The sequence below is a fragment of the Sander lucioperca genome, chromosome 20, assembly GCF_008315115.2.
Source record: "Sander lucioperca isolate FBNREF2018 chromosome 20, SLUC_FBN_1.2, whole genome shotgun sequence".
NCBI classification, from domain to species: Eukaryota; Metazoa; Chordata; class Actinopteri; order Perciformes; family Percidae; genus Sander; species Sander lucioperca.
In genome coordinates this window covers 121659-144832 of record NC_050192.1, presented here as the reverse complement: position 1 = coordinate 144832, position 23174 = coordinate 121659, and the positions used below count along the sequence as shown (strand labels likewise).

Genomic DNA, 23174 nt, shown 5'->3' with positions numbered 1-23174 from the left:
TTTGGTGGCTAAGGAACTTTCTTGTTGACTTTTTGGATGAAATAAAAGCATGTCAATAAGCTACACGTCTGGCCCTTGATGCGATTCTCTTTTTCCAGTGTGGCCCTTAGTGAAACGGAGTTTGACATCCCTGATATAGACTATAAAGCGACGCTGTAGTGAACTGCCAGATGTTTGACGTCTGATGGCAGATGTTTTCCCTGAATTGTGTGTGTTGTGTGTGTGTGTTCTGCAGCCGTACCCAGAAGACCCGGCGGTGTACAAGCCGCTGTCGCAGGAGGAGCTGCAGAGGATAAAGACGGAGAAGAAGCAGAAGCAGAACGAGAAGAAGCAGAAGATCACCGAGAACAGAAAGCATCTGGCCAGCGTCCGGGTGGTGCAGAGAAACCTGGTGTTTGTGGTGGGGCTGTCCCAGAGGCTGGCTGACCCCGAGGTGAGAGCACACACACACACACACACACACACACACACACACACACACACACACACACACACACACACACACACACACACACACACTGTATGCTGCTATGATGACAGTAGCAATGAAATGAATAGCATTGGTATGTAATTGTGCAGCAGCTCAGTCTGCCAACATCTCCCACACACAGCAGTCCTGGAAAACAGCAGGGGGGGGGGGTGGGGGGGGGTGGTGTCAGTGCCTGATGGCGTCTGTGATGACGTACCATTCCATAAATATCCTGAACATATTAATCATCTCTTCAGCAGTGGGGTACAGTGTCATGTTTTTTTGAAAGTTCAACAGAGCACACACACACACACACACACACACACACACACACACACACACACACACACACACACACAGGTTTGTGGCACTGTCTTTGTGGGGACCCGTCATTGACATAATGCATTCCCTAGCCCCTTACCCTAACCTTAACCATCACAACTAAATGCCTAACCTTAACCCTTACCCTCACCCTAACCATAACCTAATTCTAACCCTAATCCTAAAACCAAGTCTTAACCCTCAAACAGACCTTTAAACTTGTGGGGTCCAGCATTTTGGCTCCACAAAGCTGTCGGGACCCCACAAGTATACTGGACTCCTGGACCACAGCTCTGAACTGTAACCATTATAATTATAACATTCAAGGAGTTAGGCTACTAATAGCCTAATTAGCACACATAAACATATATAGATATGTTGCCTTAAAAGTGAGCAGAATGGTTTCAGTTAAGAGAAGTGGCTCGTAAATGTCTATTTTTAGACCATCATTCAGATCGTTTGCTATTGTCTGCCACGCAATTTCTCGCTGTTTTATTATAGCGGCCGAGTTTGCTTCTTCACATATATGCTTTGCTCCCTCGTATATATGGACATAGAAAATAAAGACGCTGAAAAATTGGACTCTTAAATCTAGAAACTATGAAGGTAAGTGATAAACTCAATGCACACTGTAAACATGAATGTAAAATAGAGTATTCATCGGTTATTTCACCCAAGCAAAATATAAGGTCAAACACCATTGGGGTGTCCTCTCCCTGTTGTTTCATGAACTTATGCTGGATAATAAAATGATGTAGAAAATGGACCAATAAAGCAATAACCATGATGACTATAAAATGATTATGACATTGGATTATGTGTCTTCTGTGTTTAACAGGTTCTGAGGAGGCCAGAATATTTTGGCAAGTTTGGGAAGATTCACAAAGTGGTGATCAACAACAGCACATCGTATGCTGGCTCCCAGGTGAGGAGCTGCACACCCTAGCCAGCAGCAGGGGGAAGGGGTGGGGGGGGGGGCAGAGGCAGAGACCTGCATTTCAAGTGTTGCATACGGTAACTCAGTCTACTTTGGATGTATCCTGAGCTAAACCGGGAATCACTGTCACTGGGTCACAAGCCACAGCATTAAGAGATTGTTGTAGCAACCACTGAATAATAACTTAGATTAATATAGCACATTTCATAAAACCCACGGACGCTTTACACAAGTAACGTTACAGGGGGACAAGGGACCAGAAAATAGTAGGCCAACACAAACACGGTCTGAAAGGAATAAAACGTCCGCGCTAAATGGAAGGGGGTAATTTAATGTCGGCTACTGACTACAACCTCATGGCGCAATCTAAAGTTATTTATGAATTAATTAGACATATTACACACCTGAGGGCCAATTCGGGGTCGATTTTGAATCATTTACAATCCCGTAATTGTCTCCATCTGTTGAAAGCCCGACCGAGTATGACTCGGGTTTTCACACATTCTCTTTCCCTTTTATCTTTTAGTTGTTCTTGGTTTCATTTCCTTCTTTCCTGTGATGGTCCTGCCCCAGTATCAGCCATAACTACAGCAGATAACTTCTACAATAACATTAAAATACAATTAGGCCTACATTAAGACATCTCCCACAGTGATAGTGTGTACACAGTGTACAGTGATAACTCCCGGATGACCAAAAAAAATAGACTTGATCCCTTTTATTAAATAGCTTCAAAGTCTTCACTACATATATGATATGGGTCTGGACAGACGTGATGGTTGGTGGAGGCTGTAATTGAAGTTTTTTTTATTGAGCCGTGTCTCTGTTGTCTTTCTGTTTCCCAGGGGCCCAGTGCCAGTGCCTACGTCACATATATACGCTCAGAAGACGCTCTCAGAGCAATCCAGTGTGTCAACAACGTAGTGGTCGACGGCAGGACGCTGAAGGTGAGACGGAGAGATAAAGGACATCGTGTTTGAATCCATAAAAGGCTGGGCTGAATATTGGGTTGTTGTACAATGTATTTTTGTCTTCTGCAGGCTTCTTTAGGAACTACAAAATACTGCAGTTACTTTTTAAAGAGCATGCAGTGCCCCAAACCAGACTGCATGTATCTACACGAGCTAGGGGATGAGGCTGCCAGTTTTACTAAAGAGGAGATGCAGGTAAGTCCAAGCAGGGTAGTATAGGGCGTTTTTAAATCCCAATCCAAATTTGCAAGAATGTGATTAGCTAATTGTGAAGAGCGCGATTTAATTGAATTTGAATACTTAGTTGAATATTTGTTGTAACATTTGATTTTTATTGTTATAGTTATTTGTTTTTTCATAAAATTAATGCTGGAATAATTTAACATATTGCAGATTGTTTTACAGAAATGTCTTAGTTTCAATGGGTCTTTCATTTATTTTTTATAACTTTATTTAACATGTAGAAGGTGCAATACGTAGCAAAACAATCGAAAATCGTAGTTCCAATATCTGGCAGGAAAATAGCAATTAGATTTTTTTTTTCCCAAAATCGTTCAGCCCTAGTATAGTAGCTCTACTCAACTTCACTCTTTAAACTTCTTCTCAGAGTCATAACAACATCAACAAATTCAGTCATTTTCTCTTCAGTATAGAGCAATATGTTCTGGTTATTAAAACCACGCAGGCATGAAAATCCAAACCATTTCATAAAACTATGCCAAGCAATGGCATTTCTAGGTAGCTTAACTTATTTGGACATTGGACATGTCTAGCTAAGGCATGTAGTAAGTATACCATACGTAGGGCTGGGTACCAAACTCATTACTTTTTTGGCACCAACTGAATTGCCTAGTAAGTATTTGTATACTAAGTATTGAGTATGGAAAAATGCCTCGTCATTGCTTACCCAATTACAATACCGAAGGAGTGAATCTCATCAGCGTCAGGGACCCAATCAGCACGCAGCATGCTTCTACTAAGATCTAATAATGTCTGTGATTGGCTGTCTAATGTTACACTTTGTAGACACGCAGGAAAAACTCTACGTTACACAGAGACGGCTCACGTAGTAGGAGCTGGAAAAGAAATAAAGAGCTTTGTGCCATAATGTTGTTGTTTCTTTTTGTTTTATAAAATTGGTATTGAAAAATAGTTTAGGAGCCGGTATCGAAGTCACTGTACTGGTATCGGTACCAGTATTGAACATTTTTGAACGATACCCAGCCCTAACCATATGCCTGTAACTAAAAGGAGGGAATCCTCAGCAAGAACGGCCAAATGTTTAACCCGTGTACCACACTATGTGTCCTTGAGTTTGCCTGTGGGTCCCTCTTTCAGTCCTCACGTATACCGTCGTAGTACTTTTGGGATGAAACGTAGCTCTCGCTAATCTGTTGTTTTGTTTCCAGGCAGGAAAGCATCAAGAGTATGAGCAGAAACTACTACAAGACCTGTACAAAAGCAACCCGACCTTCCTACAGAGCCCAGCGGTGTCAGGGGACCGGCCGAAGGGCAAAGGCAACTCCTTACAGAGGTATTCTAATGGCAGCGTGTCCATCTCTGTGTGTCTCAGTAGGGGTGGGGGTGGGGGGATTGATACAGCAGAGTATTGTGATATGTTCCGTGGCAATACTGTATCGATACACAGACGCCAAGTATCCATCTATTATTATATATGTGTTGGTCAGTTTGTCTGCTTGCTCCAGCACGGGACCCCATCAGTGAGCCAATCAGCATGCAGCATGCTTCTACCAAGATCTAATAATGTCTGTGATTGGCTGTCTAATGATACAGGTCGTAATCTTACAGGAAAAACTCTGTTACACAGAGACAGCTCACATAGTAAGAGCTGAGAAATAAATCAAAAGAGTTTTTGTTTGTTGTCATTTCATTTTGTTTATAAAATTGGAATTGAAAGAAGTATTGCTTAGGAACCAGAATCAAAGTCACAGTATTGGTATCAGTACCGGTATCAAACGTTTTTGAACGGCACTACCCAGCCCTACTCCTCCCAGCTGGACGTGCCTGGAACACCTCCCCCTAGTGTTTTTTATTAAAATAAATGCAGATGCATTCCCTGGTTGCTTTAAAAGCCAAAATAATGAGTTACAGTAACTACAAGGCGTGTATGTGTGAGTAGGGCTTTATCTATAGGTTTGACTTTGTGTGATCCCTCTTTGCTTGTGTGTCTGTGTGCTGTCCCGGCTCTCTCAGCTCCAGTAAAGATGGCCTGTCGTCAGACCCTGGGAGGAGTCCTCCATCAGAGGGCTCAGACTGTGAACACTTGACCCCTGCAGGGCCCCAACCTGACCCGGGCCTGGACCCTGTACCGGCCCTCTGCCCTTTCTCCTCACAGCTTGCTAGGTAAACTCTGCAGCCGTTAGCTTCTCTCTTGGAACAGAGGCTGTATTTACCAGCTACGTCATTTCTATATTTAGTTTGAAAAGTTTTTAAGTTGTGTGTTACACTTTAAGTCGACTTATTGACACTAACTACTTCCAAATGTCTTTCAGCCAATCGGAGTATGCGGAACTGAGTGGCTTCAGATTATATGTTATTGTAAAATGACAAGCCTTTATTTGGAACAGGTTTATACTGGAGACAGGCTTTATTCCTAATCTCACCTGCATCTCAGTCAATGTTACCTCCAAACACCCCATGTTTGATAAAGTCAGTATAAAGCATAATTCACAGGTCGAATTCCATCAGTCAGCACTTTGCTGCTTTCAGCTCTCCAACACAAATACTGTTTTCTTATTCACTAAGAAGTTGCTATCCGTTCACATTTCTTTCCCGATCGATGTTACTGTGAATGCTAGGGATGTCCCGATCACAGTATCAGACCAGGGCCAATTTTGGCATTTTTTTTAACTGATCGGGGATCGGCATTCACCCCGTTTACCTTACTCCAATTATTACATCAGCTTGTAGTGATCGCTTCCTTTAATCACACACGCCCTGTGCCACGAACGCACCGCCAGACTGCCTGGATGCTGCCACTTTCAAACCAACTTGGCGCGGCCACTCACCAGCGTCTGCCCAGAGTGTCTCGTAGCTTGCCAGCCCTTGGCAACAAGTAAAAACGTCCGTCTTTCTTTATCATCTGTTTTCCAGAAGTGGATTACTCCAATTCTCCACCCTTCTTCCGTGATTCCACCAGGAAACCAGCCTACAGGCTGTTCTTCCCTGGAGCCGACATCAGTTAAACACAAGAAGAAAATCAAAGATTGACTATTAGGCGCAAGAGGCGTCACTAAGTTTAGTTTTCGTTGTCCAGTGGGGAACTGTTTATTCTTTGGTTGGTTGTTTGCTAGGATTCTAAAGAGAACTGTTTGTGTTGAGAGAAAAGACAAATTTTGCTGCACTAAGTTAAATGTATTAAGCTTAAGACATGTTTTAGTTACTTTGTTTACCTGGTTATTTCTGTAAAAAAAAAAAAACCCTGCTGTGCAGCTCTATTATCTGAGCAAATACAAGTATCAGATCGGGATTCTGTATCGGCAGATATTTAATATTTGAAAAAACAGTTTGGATCGGGGGTCAAAAAAGCTGATCGGATATAATGCAACTCGACACCTCCAGCAGATTTTTCATTTTCTAAGTCTTCCAGTCTCCCTGTCATTGGTACCCTAGAATAGAGATGCCTCTGTTGTTGTACTGATGGAATCAGTGCTGTTGAAATACACATTCTGAATTTACCATGTGAGAACGGTGGTTGTAGTCACATTTTAACCTTTATTAGTGCTGGCCAGTGTTTATTTGAAACCCATTATTCATAACCGGCTTTTATTTGACAATTTGCGGTATTGGTATTGGGTTGGAACACTCCTCAGTCTTCTGGTAGCTAAATATACTTAGTATTTCTTCTCTGCTTTTATTTTGCAGCCCCAGCCACACACTGACAGACATCATCAGTATAGGCAACGGTGAAACCTCACAGCTGGTAAGAAATGGACTCCCAAGCAGGAGTTTCCAGATGTTTGAGTGAGAGTGTCCTGAGACACGGTTGTTGTACCTTCTGATCGCTATGCGTCTCGTACATGAAACCGGCCTTTTGGAAATAAACGGTGTACATTGAATGCAATTTTTGTGTGTTTTGCAGTATATGTGGTATGAAACCAGAATCTCCCTGTCTTGTGTCCTTTAGCTCCGTGGAGGCAGTGAGTCTCCGTCGCCCCCACCCGGCCTCAGTAAGCCCAGCCTGCTGCTTCCCATCAGTGTCCCGGGCCACACAGCCCACTCCCCGTTCGAGGCGGCTCCCGCGGAGTCCCAGTCCCTGTTCTCAGACAACAGTAACTTCAGGCATCCCAACCCGCTGCCCAGCGGCCTGAGCGGCTTCCCCAGCTCCCCCCACAGCCACGCTGACTGGCCCACAGCGCCAGAGCCACAGAGCCTCTTCACCTCAGGTCGGTCTCTCTGCTGCTTTGTGTCCAGCAAGGGTTGTCTTTAAGTCCAGTCAATTTTTATTGTATTTATATAGCCCAATGTCACAGATCACAGTTTGCCTCAAGGGGCTTTACAATCTGTACAGCAGATTATGATACATAGAATGTGAACATATATGAACAGCTAGAGAGATACTTAGATTCAGTAGCTATCAGAAAGGTAACATTATTGTGGTCGGCAGGACTATAACTGCTAGGCTTGAGTGACACATTGAGGCTAAGACCAACCCGCCAGCCAGATAATAAAGAATAAGCTATTTATTGAAGTTAAGGCAGAAAGATGAGCTTAACGTCTGCTGGGACTACCTCCTGTCCCACTCAATGTGTCTACTGTCTGCAGTTGTGCTTGATAAACCTTATATATGATGGAGTTCAGTGTAGAAATGAGGAATGGTTCAACAGTTCACCATGTGTTTGTGAACCGTGCTCACAGTCAACTCTCCTGTGTCTCTGTGTGGCTGTGTCTCTGTCTGTGTCTCTGTCTGTGTCTCTGTCTGTGTGTGTCTGTCTGTCTCTCTGTGGGTCTGTCTGTGTCTGTGTCTCTGTGTGTGTCTGTGTGTGTAGATACCATGCCGGTGTCGTCGTCCACAGACTGGCAGGCAGCGTTTGGCTTCGGCTCGTCCAATCAGCAGCAGGAGGACGACCTGGGCTTCGACCCGTTCGACATCACACGCCGAGCTCTGGCGGACCTCATTGAGAAGGAGCTCTCTGTTGAAGACAGCTTCGGCTCCGCCCACAGAACGCTGGGGCCCCTGGGAGGGCTCCCACCCTCTCAGCACTTCCCACAGCATCAGCACCCTCGCAGGGCAGACTATAGCTCCGTCAGCTTCCCCTCCCACCCTCCATCCTCCGCGTCCTCTGCATCCTGTGGCTCCTGGATGGCTTCCACCTCTTCACGCAGGAACTTTGTGCACTTGAACCACACGGTCAGTGTAACGGCTTTCCCCTCACACAGCAGCTTCTTGGACTTGACAGTGCTGCCAGGACATCACAGTACTGGGCTTGGAGGAATCCCCATCACAGGTAAGACTGGTTCAGGGACATCTGCCCTGTACACTTCATGTTCTAACTTCATGTGGATTACAGGTGTAAACCATAGTTTAGTGTAACTAGCTGTGTTGGAAACCGTTCCCTCATTCACTCCCTCACTATTCCCTATATGGTGTGTATTAAATAGTGAACTATATAGGAAACAACCAAACCAGATTTCAGACACTGAAAACACATTGTTGCGCCAGGAGATGCGCGTCACCATAGTACCTAACATACAATTAGCCTCTTTCTCAGCCTGTGTGAGCATTTCTACTGAGGATGGGCATTAATCCGAGTTAGGGTAGAAAGCAGTGTATTTAGTTTTGTAGGCTAGTCCGTCTCCAAAGTGACCAGGTAAAAGACTGGAAGCTTCAAGAAAACGGGTACAGTAGTACATTACATCATGTTAGTGCATTGGGTTAACATATGATAACATGTATTGACCACTTGGTGGCAGCACATCATGTCCTGCAGCCTTCCTGTAACACAGCAGAGGCCTTCATCTCAAGCAGCCTGACTGCTGTACCGCTGCAGATCACATCTCAGTCTGTTTCTGAGCAACACAGGCCCCGTGGCTCTACTGGTCCATGTTTAACTTTGGCTCAACCTCCTCCTCTAGAAGAAAATCACTCTCCAAAAAATAATGAAATAATCTGACTGGCTGTGAATGCCATCAGTAGTAATGATTCAGCCTCAGGCCCATGTTTACAGGTCTGGAAGTGTTAGTGGTAAGAAAAGAGATGGAAAGGCATAGAGGAGCAACAGCTACAGGGAGGCCTGAAATCCATTAATACGTTGCACTCATTTACAGAGAGCTACCCATAAATCCTGGCTCATCGCTGTCCACAGATCAGATCACACTCTGAGTCTTCTTCTGTTTGGACTTACAAGGAAATGTGAAATGCTGTTTGACCACGGAGGCCAAACAATGACCCAACATTAGAGACGTGCATAAAGGGATACAGTGTTTTCCTAGCTTTGTGGAAGACTATGGTGCACGTATTTGGCGGGGGGTTTAGACGTCCTTTCTCAAGAAAATATTACGTTTTTCAATTTAAAAAAAAAAATGCAATTTCCCCATAAATGTTTTGTCTCTTCGTGGGGTTTTTCTGTCTCTTTGTAGTCGTGTTGTGTCTCTTTGTGGTCATTTGTGTTTTCTTTGGGGTTGTTTTGGGTCTCTGTGGTCATTTGCCGTCTCTTTGTAGTCGCTTTGTGTCCCTTTGTGGTAGTTTTGTGTCTCTTTTTCACATCATTTTGGACTGTTATTATCACCATATCTGTGTCTAAAACATTGGATAATAAATAACACTCAAAAAGCTTGTAGACAAAATTTGCTAAATAAGTCCATCTACTGTCATTAGATCTGAGAAAAGTCCTTCAGTTAGATTCATTCGGCTTAGGTGCTGCCAAAAACGGCTCACGTGCTGCACCTAAACATTCTAATGGGAGGGAAAACCCTGGTAAAATGCCTATGCTCGTGTACTATTAAAGTTTACTGTTTTGGCCTGATGATATTTATATCTGGTAATTATGTCTTAAAAGTGGCATTGTTTTAACATTCATGGACTAAACCTAAAACGGTTATGGTGGTGGGCAAAAGCATCTTCTCTCTAAAACTACCATTTTCATTTTGGCACCTGATTTTGGTTTAGTTTAGTTATAGGGCTCTGTTTATGTGGCGCTGCACTGTCCAGCGCTCCAACAGTTTGGTATCTTCCTGACTTTGTGATTGGCTTTGCCTGTCTGCGCGGTATTATGTTTCCCAGCTGGGGGGGGGGGGGTTCATTTAAATGAGGCAGCACAACGAGAGTTTCTGGAGATTTGGTGGTCTTAGATGTTTTGCTGAGATTAGACGTCTGAGAACCACGTCCATTTCTGGCACAATGTCACTTTGCTCCCAATCTGATGATTTTGTCAACAAGAGCAAACTAAATGCTTTGAGCAAAAGCATAACAATAACGAAATAATACTTGAACCATAACGATGGCACAACAAACCTCCTGCCAGTGAAAACTGATTGATTTTTTTACAGTCAAAATGTAAGTGAAGTGGCTCTTTGTTTTTTCAACCACTCAGTTTCCAAACAGCCATTCATGAGATCAACAGCTAGAAATTCTGAGGTGTATCTCTGTGGAAACAATGAGACAAAAGAGTCAAGAATATAGCATGTGGCTATTTATAACGACTTAAATTTAAAGCACAGAATTCTCCTTTGGAATTTTGAGTGCTTAGATTTTCAGTTGGTAAATGAAAAAGGAGGATAAATCAAGTATTTTTAGCATCGTCTGTGCTAGGAATTATGCCATGGCAAGTGAGTATGCTGGATTCTGTAAAAGTACCATTTCCTTTAGTGCCACTTGAGTACCATTTTAATTTTAAAACATGACTCCCCAAATTGCACTGCAGCTTATTGACAAAATCCAGTCTTTGTAGTCAGAATCATCACAATACAATGTTGTGGAGTCATTGTGTCCTCTGGCATTAGCCTCAAACTCTAGCCTGTGAGAGAAAACCACCACAGAACATTCCCATAGGTAGCATTCCAATCGTTGCCCCATCCCTTGAAAAGATCCCAGGCTTTTCTCAACCTGCGCTCTTGACTGTTATTGTGTTTTCATGGACTTGGGAAACATCCTAAGTACTGTCAATTACAATCAAGCCCACATTTATCCAAGAATAGTCGCAAATGCCTGGATGACTTGCAATAGACTTGAGTGAACTTAGGCTACATTCACATTGCTACGTTTTGGTTTTGGTTTAAAAAGGAATATCTTCTGCTACGTTTCCCCCTCTCATTCCCCCTGCTCTGGTATTTCCCCCTCTCATTCCCCTGGTGTTTCCCCCTCTCATTCCCCCTGCTCTGGTGTTTCCCCCTCTCATTCCCCCCGTCTCTGGCGTTTCCCCCTCTCATTCCCCCTGCTCTGGTGTTTCCCCCTCTCCTTCCCCCTGCTCTGGTGTTTCCCCCTCTCATTCCCCCTGCTCTGGTGTTTCCCCCTCTCCTTCCCCCTGCTCTGGTGTTTCCCCCTCTCATTCCCCCTGCTCTGGCGTTTCCCCCTTTTATTCCCCCTGCTCTGGTGTTTCCCCCTCTCATTCCCCCTGCTCTGGCGTTTCCCCCTTTTATTCCCCCTGCTCTGGCGTTTCCCCCTTTTATTCCCCCTGCTCTGGCGTTTCCACCTCTCATTCCCCCTGCTCTGGCGTTTCCCCCTCTCATTCCCCCTGCTCTGGTGTTTCCGAGCCCCTAAACCGGAGACATTAGGAAACTCTTCTGATCAGTTTTGGTTTAGAATCGGGTAGGGATAGAATAGGGGTTGTGTTTCAGTCTCAACGGCAGCAAACGGAGACCTTTGGCGACAGACACTGACGCCAACGTCTCTCTTCCTGATTGGGTCTCATCAGTCATGACGTCTCATTCTCTGAGACTAAAGCTACTAACGTTACCAGGGCTCAATGCTAACTTTTTAAAGTGGTTGCCAGGCTTATTAAAAATGTAATAATAACTTTTAGTAATAATTACTTCACCAATCACATTCCCTTTCCATCGGTATATAGCATGATAGGAACATCCAATAGGAGCCAGTCCTAATGAATGCGCAACAGAGCGAAGTCCCGTCTCCCAGAGCCAGCAGATACATACATTTGATTTATGAGAAAAAATATGTTCAACAGTGTTTGAATGAATGTAAAAAGGTTTAGTAAGTCATTTTAATTATTTGGTATGTTTTTTTCTGAATAGTATAGAAGTGAAAGTAAGTACTTAGCAAAATTTGGACTTCTGAGTTCAACTTGCCAATTGATTTTCCTTTGCCAAGAATGTGCGTTTAAATTTGGAGTATACTCTATTGACAAAGGTCTATGTTTTATGGCTTGTTATTAATACCAACAAGATGTGCTTGGAATACTTGTCATTTTCTGCCTGTCTCAGCAGAGGCAAATGCTAATTTAATTTAACATGGTCCAGCAGTCCCCTCATCTTTATTCCCCCTCCATCTCAACCTCAAGCTTATCATCAGTAGAAGACCAGACAGGCAGTCATGTCCTGGTGGAGATATGGATACAGATAAATGATCAAAAACTGATGTTTTTTTTCTTCAGATTAACATAATGACACAGCAGCCCCTGACTGGTTTTGCTTGGTGTATTTTTGATGAAGCTGGAATAAGTTGGAAACTCTACATGGCCAAAAGTATGTGAGCAAAGTGTTAGTTCACCGGAACATTCTAGCCTTATGGGAGTTGCTATTGGTCTCTGACTTTGTATTTGGTGCTGTGGACACTTCTTTGTAGTTACTAAAGCTTTCAAGCTTTCCATTCCTACAGGTTACGTATACAGTTTACAGTCATAATGATGGCTGTCAAATTTACCATCAAAAGTTAGTCATTTATGAAACCATGGGTTTTTGGTTTCATACAGGAGACAAAAGCAGCTTCTCATTTCTAGCTAGCTAAGTAACATCTAATAGAAAAACCCTCTGGAAAACGAAAGCCATTTATCATCTCAAAAGAGTGAGGGTAAATAGTAATTTTATATAATTTGTATGTATTAGTATTTATGTTATGCTATATCTGTAACAAGTTAAGATGTGTACACCTCAATCCATTAAAGAGAAGGGTAGAGGAGCTGCTAATGTTAGCCTCAACTCTGACATAGCATCCACTACTTGCTCCCACACAGTGGATGTGACGTGCGAGTCCTGAACTAAACTTCAGTAAGTTAACTCACATTGATTTATTTGTGGCAGCCCGCCAAAGTATCAACATTGACCGCCACATAATGATTTTGTTCTTATATCTAAAATGGGAAAAATGTATTTCATTGTAGAGCTGCTCACAGCGCATTGATTCGCTCAGCCCCTTCTTGTCCCTCACACTCTCATTGTTTTTCACATAGAGCCTAACGTTAGCTGACATTAGCTAACGTTGGCTGACATTAGCGCTTGATACAGCAGACCGCTATAACGTCAGTTAAGTTAACTTTAACCAGCCCGGTTCTATGTGAAAAACAACATTGGCAGAACCCTTGACAGTGACAGAAATTACATTTAAAACAGGAAAACAAATGGCAAGAGTGCCATGAAGAAAGAAATCAGGCATTCTTCCAAAAAAACAGCCCCAGACCAGTGTTTCTGGACAGAAGGAAGCTACTCAAACAAAGCAGCTTCTTCTCTCTTAGGTTGGAATGGTCCACCATTTGTGAGCTGCAGTGATCTCAATGTATCAGTCAGCCACGTCTAAAGATAAGATAATGGTTGTTAAATAAAACTAGTTGAAGAAGGTGAAGGTGTGTTGGCCGACAACCTTCCTCTGGTAGCAGTCATAAAAGACAGGAGCTAATTCAGAGAAAAAGAACTCCCTGTAAAGAAGTGCCGTTGGATAACTTGGTTCACATTGATTTTGAAGGCAGCTCTCTGTATCATGAATTAAACATGGCGGCACTTGTTTATCCGGGAATGCAAATGGCAACATAGGTGATTATGTTAATGGCAGCCATGCTTCCCTGCCTGACGGCCTGATTAAAATAAAAAAAAAAAGGAATACTGAGGGAGGATTGTTTCTTCTTAATCACTCATGTTTTTGGGGGTTAGTGCTTGGCAGTATTTAATTCAAAAGCTTAACATGATTAATGGAATCTTCCTGAGACTTAATGCTTGAGGTAATGGCTTTGGTACCAACATCTCAAGACATGTTGTCATAAATAGTACTTCATAGCATTTCCAGTCTCTTCCATCTTGTAGGAAGCTAGCTGTGGGGGTTAATGAGTAAGTCGCCTAACAATCATCCTGTCATGTCAATTAGTATTTATTATTCATAGAGCCATGGTAACGTTGTGATGCCTGCTGTCTGCAACGTGTCATTAGACCGAGCTCTAAATGGTTTCAGCTCCAAACCACAGCGCTGCCATACTGTGTTTGGGCTGCAGGAGAAACCGTGGCGGCTGAATAATTAGCCCACTGCTGCAGCCTCTCTGGACCCGCTGTGACCTACGGTATATTGTCGTATGGTTTGTTGGGAAAACTTGATACCATCATTAGATTGTCTTAATGTGTCTTAATTATTGTTCACTGATGTAAAAAACATGTGATGAAACATGCACTTAGCTGTTGACTCTTAATGTCAGTCTACTGTTTGAATCTTTTCCACACTGATAGGAAGACCGTTGTGGGGACTCTTTGTATACTATTTTTGGGGATAAAAACAATCAAATTTAAATATATTTAATGCCGACTCCTATGGCTCCAATCAAATCTCAATCCTTTTTTAGTACCGAGTTCCCTCTGACGTGTCTACTGTTAAGAATTCTCAGTCAAATATAGGACAGAAGTGTGGTTTTGGTATCAGTACTGAAACATGAGGCAATATTTGAGCACCTATTTTGGTCTTTGGGGACCAGCAGAGCTGTAACAATTCCACATTTTACAGTACAATTCATTGTCTCGGAAATAAGTGCCTCTTTCAGTGAATTTAAAAACATTTATTTATGTATTACTTTTTCAGACAAGTTTTGAATGAATTCCAGGATACATCTTTTGGTTATATCACTGTCCTGTGACCCAGATCATGTAAAAATACCTGTGTTTTTACATTATCTGTGTGTTTTTATATTATTAGCCTATGCCTCTTTATTATCATAAAACATTGCAATTTTTCTAAGATTTACATAAAATTGACATTAGAACATCACACCTCATACCTCATAAAAACAAAGCACCAATAATCACTTATATAATTGCAATTTGGGACATCTAAACAAAATCAACAATTACCATCAACTCAAACCCCTTAGGATTTAGCTAATGTTAGCAATGCATTGCGGTCAAACAAAGAAACGGCCATTATGCAAAAAAAGAATTGCGACTAGACAATTATTTAATAATTGTTACAGGCCAAAAACAGCATTGTGTTTTAAGGCTAATCCAATGATCCATGTATTGCTAGTGGTTCACGTTTTCCTCTCACCCTGTCCTGTGCAGAAAGCAGCAGCTGTGGAGAGGGTCTAAATATGAAGGAGTGGCAGGACGGCCTCAGAGCGCTGTTACCCAACATCAACATCAACTTTGGAGGGCTGCCCAACTCCTCTTCTTCCTCATTGTCCTCCTCCTCCTCCTCCTCCAGTGTCCAGCACGCGGGGGCCCCGGGGCTTCCTCACAGCCTCTGCTGGGACCGCACAGCCAGATGGATGGACCCAGCCATAATCACCGGTAGGAGCCTTTAAAGCTTTTTTAAAGAGTCACAATTACCCCCAGTTCCCACTGGGAGTTCTGTGCTGCAGAGCCGCTATATGCACGCTTCTGAAACGCATATCAAGCATTGATTTGATTGGCAGCGATTGCTCGTGGGGGTCGTGCCGCCTCTGGAACGCAGGGCAGACGCGCCTGATGGAAAATAAGGGGGTCTACTAGAATAGGTTTACATGCTTTGATGTTCAAAAAACATTGTTTCTCATACTGCCCACTCTGTCTGAGCTCTTGGCCCGCCTTCCTAAAAAGCCCAGTCTGCTCTGATTGGTCAGCTGGCCCACTCTGTTGTGATTGGTCAACCACATTCAAACAAGCCACTGGGCAGGCTTTGCTTGCTCAGGCAGCACCAATGGGCAGCACAGATGACAAACTGGGCTGGCTTTGTCAATCAGTGACATCACTAATGGAGGAATGTGGGCGAGGCGTTTTCAGGCAGCTGAGAAAAAGTGCTGTCTGTGGAAGAGAAAGCTCAGTGAAATGTGTTTTTTTTTTGGTTGCACTTTATACATCTATTATATACACAAAAACTGTATAACCCACTTAAAGACAGGAAAATCTAAAAATGCATAATAGGGGCTCTTTAAAAAGCTTTTGTCTGATTCCAGAGAGTGTCTCAATGGAGATGGAGCTAAGGTACTCGAACACATCGCCAACAGATGACATTTTATTAACACCTCTATTCAGGCCAATCAGGCTCAGGGTGACAATCTCATCCCACTCCGTAGTTTATGTGTTTATAGTCTAAAGCTTGTGCTATTAGTGGTTAGCCTGGATGTCAGCCCAACTTAGCCCCGCCCACAAGATTCGATTTGAGGTCGGGAAGTCACATTCTGACTAGAATCTGAGTATGACAACGTCAGGCTAATCAGTGGCGATTTCGTATCCCAAATTAATCTTCAATGTTGTATGATGGTTCAGACAAAACCAGCCACTGCAACTTGCATTGTAGATTTGAAAAGCATAGGAAGCATCATTTTGAATTCAATATTTGTCACATACCAAGTCAAAGCTCTACAGTGTCTCCAGAGGGAGCTGTGTGAAGTCTGATAAATGTCCTCAAGTGATGCCACTGGAAACTGAAAGTGAAGTTTCCCTGCACTACTTTGAGATGATTCTATTTTAAAGAGGATTTTTCCTTTCTTGAGCCCCAGTAGGGCTGCACGATATGAGGAAAAGCTGCGATGTGCGATAACATTGTTTAATATTGCGATGACGATATGACTTGCGATAAATATTCAAATGTGAATGTTAGCTATACTGTTCCCATGTCTTAGTGCTTTAATAGGTTCTTTGCGAACCTAAACATTGAATAGCCTATTCCCACTGAGAAAAAGACCCACGTGACGCGTTCGTCCAATCAGCTGCCGGTTTTCATTTTCTGTGAAATAATCAGACTGTTAATGGAAACAATACAGAGGAGCGCCGCCTGCTGCTATGGAGACGTATTACGCTTTTGCGTCGTCTCAGTGTGTAAACTGTTTTCCCTTATTCATCGTGTCAGGCTGTCTGTTGCGATGTGTTCACCGCGCTAGTTCATATCGTGATGACGATGAAAATTCAATGTATCGTTCAGCCCTAAGCCCCAGTAAGCCCGTGCATGGAAACGACACTCGCAGCAACAACAGTTGCCTATTGAGGGAGTGGATCAGCTGATTGATCAGGCGTTAGGCAAAGACTGCCGGCACATAGGCCCTTATTTATCAACCTAACGTAGAAACCAGCGCAGAAATCCTCTTACAACAGGCTTCGCGTGTGATTCATGAAACGTTCGTATCACACCAATCAGAGCGTAACGATGGTCGTACATTGATAAATGCAGCGGCTGGAAACACTCGTAGTTTAAATATCACGCCCCAATATATTCTGGGTTTTGAGGCCTCGCCCATACAGTTTACATGTCGTAAATACGTATTGGACAAGGACTGTGTGGTTCTGCTGCATGGATTAACACTCCATTGGGAGTTTTTTTTCGTCTTTGTGTGGAATTTAAGAAAAAGTAAATCCCAAAACATCCCTTCAGATTTGAAGAGATGAGTTTTAAGGCATTAAATCAGAATCATATTTATGTATTAGTATTTTAAAATGATTTGATTTTTATTTTATCAGCTTATTTGTCAGGGACAACACATATAGGCATTGTTACAGCTAGAGTGCAACTGATGCAATGTATGTGGGACTTTTAGCCGTTCTTGTCCCTGGTTAGGCTTTTAGAAATGACACCCATGGTAAAACAGACATACAAACTAACAATTATGGCAGACAAACAGGAAGCCACAGATGCATAAAAACCAACAGTAAAGCAAACATGGAGCAGCAGCCACATACAGTACATGCATAAAGACGGACGATACAGCAGACTGAGGCAGCAACCTAGACAATTTAAGCCAACAGTCACATAAATACATCAAACCAACAGGGAAACAAACACAGACAGGCAGACTTATGTAACTAAGGATAAGAAGTAAAGACATTTATTAAAATAACAACTAAGAATAAACAAAAGAGGGGCATAAATGATACTGGGCTATATCCAACATATGCATTTTTTCATTTATTGCAATTGTAGCCATAGATGTACCTAAGTATTAAAAACTTGTGTGTGAGTGTACTGTTGCCTTGTCCCCTGCAGGGATTCCAACCTCCGCCGGCAACGGTCTGGACTCTCTTCAGGACGACAACCCTCCACACTGGCTCAAGTCCCTGCAGACGCTCACAGAAATGGACGCCCCGTCCAGCTCTGTCTCACAAAATGGCTCCTTAGGGAGCCAGCCGCCCCCCCACAGAGCCGGCTGGGCGCACTACCCGGCCCCTAGCAGCCAGTTCCACTCCCCGCCGCCAGGCTTCCAGACGGCCTTCAGACCCCCAACACAGACCCAGACAGACCTGCTACAGAGCGCCGCCATCAACCGCCACTAGGGACTCTCCGCACGCACGCACGCACGCACGCACACACACACACACACACACACACACACACACACACACACACACACACACACACACACACACACACAGCCACCTGGAACCACACCAAAAACCACACCAAATAGGCAGATACAGTATAAAAAACTATGAACAACTAATAAGATAATAATAATATAATGTTTTAATTTCTTCCTCCGACCAGATCATCTGCGCTTGTGTTTCGTGTCTCGGTTCGTGATTGTTGGTATGAGTGGGTCGAGGCCTGCTGCCCCAGCCACGCCTCCTAACAGACCAGAGTCTCTCTGATGAGCAAGAAGCAGCAGCCTTTACTGAATCTGAAAAAAGCTTTTAGAATCGCATGGGCCCTTCCAATCATGTACAGCAAGTGTGTTTGAGAGATGCTTTGAGATCAAACCAGCTGTGACAGATGTGATGATTTGAAACGTGATTGAACATGTCTCTTGATAAATCTCTTCAATCAGTCTTCATGACAGAAGCCAAATTCCACAACGAGCTGCATCTGAGAATCAGACCTTTGCTTCTTTGATCAGTAAATTGAAGGTTCAGTATGGCTTAAGGTATGGCAGGGGGAGCCGCACCGCTTTGGTATATAGTATATCAACGACAAAAGATCTGAGGGAGCGTAAAACTATTTTGAGCCCTACACGGTCTGCAAGTCAACCTTTTGAGAGTGCCCAGGCACGATTTTATAAGAGCAGAATCAGATGTGTGACGGGGTTGGGGCTCGCGAGTCGTGAAAACGCCGTTTTCGTCCACGCAGACGCTTTGAGCTACACAAGTTTTCATGTTGTTGTGTTGAATGTGTCACCTAAAAATCACAACGCAAGCTGCAGTGTGAGCATGGCTGCCAAGTGTGCAGCATGAAAACAGTAAGAGGAAGTTGACCTATTTTGGGTTCCCTTCGGCTCAGAATAACCACGGCTGACCACATTGATGAAGCGCCAGTCGAACATGTCCGTATGCGGCATATGCACATCCCATCGTCTCTTTCTCTCATCTTCCTTCTGTGCAGAAAGCACAGCAGTAAACGTTCCTACTACTGTGGTCATGGAAACGCTCTTATTAGCTGACGTTTGTTACCTCCACCAGTGCGTAAGAGTGCACGTTCAGTGCCGGCTCGGCCAGGCGTTGTCATATGCGTTCCATGTTTCTGCCCTAACAGATGATTTAAGTGTCACCTGTTCAATTTGACCTAGAAGTGAAGGCTCATCCTGTTAGACCCCTCCTACTTTCAAAATAAAAGCTGGGTCAGTAATCTCATTGAGACACGACATCTCATACTCAAGAGAGACCTGACTTTATATCACAGTGGCTAGTATATCACACCTAGATCTCTGACTGAAGGGTCTGCTGGCAAGTTTTTTTTACAGGAGAAGAATGCGTACAATAAAAAAGTTATCTCTGGTTCTGCTGCATCAATGAACTGTCCACCATTGGGTCTGATGGTATTATAGTAGCACTAAATCAGTGGAGTTCTGTTTTAATTCACAGGATCAAAGGAATAATGCCAAGAAATGGAAAACAGCGTAGCCTTCTTAATGATGGGAAGAGTTGCAATTTATGTATGCCTGTATACTGGTCTCCACTACAGTGGGGGATATACTTTAAAATGGATGCACCCACGCTTCTGTTCATACTACAGAGTAGGATCGGGCATCGAGAACCGGTCCCAACTTGGAATCATTTCAAAAATTACCATTCCAATGGAATCCTTTTTTTATTTGAATAGTTTGGAAAAATTTGGTTTTGAATCTGTTCATCGGTCCCAAATTTGACGCGCAAGTTTTGGTTATCGTAGCGACCACCGCCGTACTTTCAAGCACTCGTTGTGTTGGATGGCTTTATTTTACGTTGAAGAAGCCCGTTAAAAGTGTAAATCACTGACACACATTACATCATTGAATCCTCTTATCTGTGAAATAAGCATGTGACCCCCATAAACTACAGATGGTCCTATACCATTTATTTGCTTCCCGAGCGTATCGGCCGATACCGAGTACCGATCCAATACCAGTGTGTCATATCTTTTATTACGTTTTAACAACTGCATACTACTATCCCTGTATGGATGTGATGGGATTGCTATCATTGGCTCAGGTTAAACTCTTTGTGAAATATGAACAAACACAAACAATGATATAGCCATAAAACTTTATTTTATTATCCAGTTTGACGGTCAGTCATAATGTAAAAAGAACATAAATAAACTACTTTAAAGTAGATTTTCTTCAGGTCTAAATTACGTGGTATCTGATCAGTGCATAAAGTCCAGTACTTTCCGATACCGATACCAGCATTTTAGGCAGTATTTAAGTATTTTTTTTCCGTTACTGGTATCGTAACATCTCTAGTTTCAACTCCACCCCTCAAAGAATCGGAATCGATAAGAACTGGAATCGAAAGAAAGAATCTGAATTGGAATCAAACATGTTGAAATCCAAAACGATGCCCAACCCTACTACAGACAGCGTCTGGGTTCCGTGTGTCCCTCACAGACATGGACAGAGCGTTTGGGTCTGTTCCATACACTGCAGGTGGTGTATCCACCTGCACCGTCAATTAGATATTGAGCGTGTGTTGGCCAGACCTCTGTATCAGAGGGTTGAAGCTGGACATGTGAAGGATGTGGTTTAGCACAGTCAGTGCCACTGTGTGGCGCTCCATGCCAGCTGTCTCCAGACCCCTCGCCCAGTGTCCCCAGATCTCTATGACAGCTTCAAGCCTGAGCGATGAGGCGTTAAGGGCACTCACTGTGGTTTGTGCTTGTGTAATCTGGACTTGTTGAGACAGGAAAGCTCCTAGTTTAGCCTTCATTTGTTGAGTGTGTCAGCTTTTAGATATTTAAACCAGTTTTATTTGTAGCATTTTGAAAAAAGAAATGGTTTTAATTGGACTGGGCTGCAGCAGGAAGCTCTCTTGAATTAAACCGTTGATCTCACGGGACTCTTTCCACATACTTTTTCATTTCAGAAGATTGGTTGACTGTTTAGGCGCTGTGTGCTGGGATAGTAGAGCTTCAACTCAAACCACCATGAGGTACACATCATGTACCCCTGTATCATCCAAATGCTAACAATCTGTGACGGCCCTTTTTTTCATAAGGTCCTGACAACTTTAATAAGTCACCAGTATTCTTGAGGATTACAAGCTAACATGTTTTCACAATGTCCAAACGTCTAAAAATGAAGTGCCGAGGTCTGGTGCACAAAACCAACTAAATATCAAATAAAAGAGAAAATATCAAGTGTGTTGTTTGGTCCTTATTTCCGGGCTGTAGCGAGAGGCTCTGATGGTATCCACTGTGGCCTGTAAAAGCATCTGAAGGGACAGACCTTAAATGCTTTAAGTGCAGGCCAATGAACTTAAAGGAGAATTCCGGTTGATTTCAACACGTAGCTCTGTTGTGTGTAAATGTGGAGTACTGTCAGTAGCGAGAAAAACTAAACCAATCAGTGCTGCCTACACCGTGTTATCCTCCTGCTAGGGTTAGCATCCAGGAGGCTGAAACAGGGCAAGTTATAAATGTGTTTTTAGCCTCTAAACATGCTCGAAATGTCATTACAAGTGCCTACCCATGTGCAGTGATTCCTTCTGAGGGAACACAGCAAATTTGACTGGATTGTATGAGTTTGACAATCGACTAGTGTGGACTTGAGCGGAAAACAGGAAATAAACAGAGGTATATGCACTGGCTAGATTAACACAACTTTTATGCCTTTCTGTCACATCTACTGCAGTCAGATTCACTGTGTTCCCTCAGAAATCACTGCACATGGGGAAGCACTTGGAATGACATTTCGAGCATGTTTAGAGGCTTAAAACACGTTTATAACTTGCCCTGTTTAAGCCTGTTGGGTGCTAACTCTAGCAGGAGGATAACACGGTGTAGGCAGCACTGATTGTTTTAGTTTTTCTCGCTACTGACAGCACTCCAAATTTACCCACAACACAGCTACAGGTTGAAATTGACTGGAATTCTCCTTTAATCATGCTTGGGAGGCAGCAATACTATAATGTCAAGAGCAAATGAAGCGATCAGACTGCGCGCGGCAACGGCAAGCCTCTATCCACCAGTGACACCGTCACACCTTTACTAGTCTATATCGTCGATGTTTCATTCCTGTCGGAGGTTCCTCCAGATGTCTGTCCCCCTTCCTCTTTCTTTGTGTTGGTGTTCTAACCTCTGGTGGATTTCTGAGGACTATGGTTAACTGCTCCTCAGATCTCTGCAGGGTAAATCCAGACAGCTAGCTAGACCATTACTATGTACCAATTCAGGGGCTGCAGCCTTTGGAGGCCACAGCCTTCGAAGCCCACGAAGGCTGAACATGGCGGTCTCCGGAATGAGACTGTCTGGTCTGCAGAGCATTTCCTGTTTGCGTCGAAGCGCTGCTCCTGTCCCCTAGCGATCAGAACGTTGACTACAGTACCGAAATGGAGCCACTTTGTATTTTACCATTTGGTCAAGTGTCTCAAAGAGAGAGGAAAATAAATAATAAACCCTCATACATGTGAACGTCTCTTGTCTCCGAGACCAGAGGCCTGTACTACCAGGGCATGTTGAATCCAGATCAACATGCCCTGGACTTATTTCAGTTACCCGGCTTCACTAACCCTAGCAACCGCTGTCCTGCATAAGCTGTGTCACAATGGTGGTTATCAACTAGTTCAATCAACCCAGGGTTTCCCAATTCAGCAGCGCGCATTCACATAAAAGAGGCCATGTTTGCACAGCACGAGCAATCGCAAACATCTACCAGAGCCGCATATTTTACATAAGAAGAGCAAACTATAATTCTACATAAATATGAAGAACACA

At 43.4% G+C, this 23174-nt stretch overlaps 1 protein-coding gene across 4 annotated transcripts in view; it reads left to right on the top strand.

The window, feature by feature from the left end:
• Positions 1-21599, top strand: part of cnot4b (CCR4-NOT transcription complex, subunit 4b) — a 31841-nt gene extending 10242 nt beyond the window's left edge. For 3 of the 4 annotated variants that reach the window (XM_031288249.2, XM_031288250.2, XM_035996011.1), the window contains exons 3-13: positions 236-433; positions 1629-1715; positions 2573-2674; positions 2768-2893; positions 4108-4232; positions 4913-5062; positions 6584-6641; positions 6846-7104; positions 7708-8166; positions 15143-15370; positions 18039-21599. In XM_031288249.2, the coding sequence (XP_031144109.2) occupies positions 236-433; positions 1629-1715; positions 2573-2674; positions 2768-2893; positions 4108-4232; positions 4913-5062; positions 6584-6641; positions 6846-7104; positions 7708-8166; positions 15143-15370; positions 18039-18325 (2079 nt within the window). In that variant the 3' untranslated portion in view covers positions 18326-21599. The remainder of the gene's footprint in view (positions 1-235; positions 434-1628; positions 1716-2572; positions 2675-2767; positions 2894-4107; positions 4233-4912; positions 5063-6583; positions 6642-6845; positions 7105-7707; positions 8167-15142; positions 15371-18038) is intronic. The other variant, XM_031288251.2, reaches the window with a different exon arrangement.
• The last annotated feature ends 1575 nt before the right edge of the window (positions 21600-23174 follow it).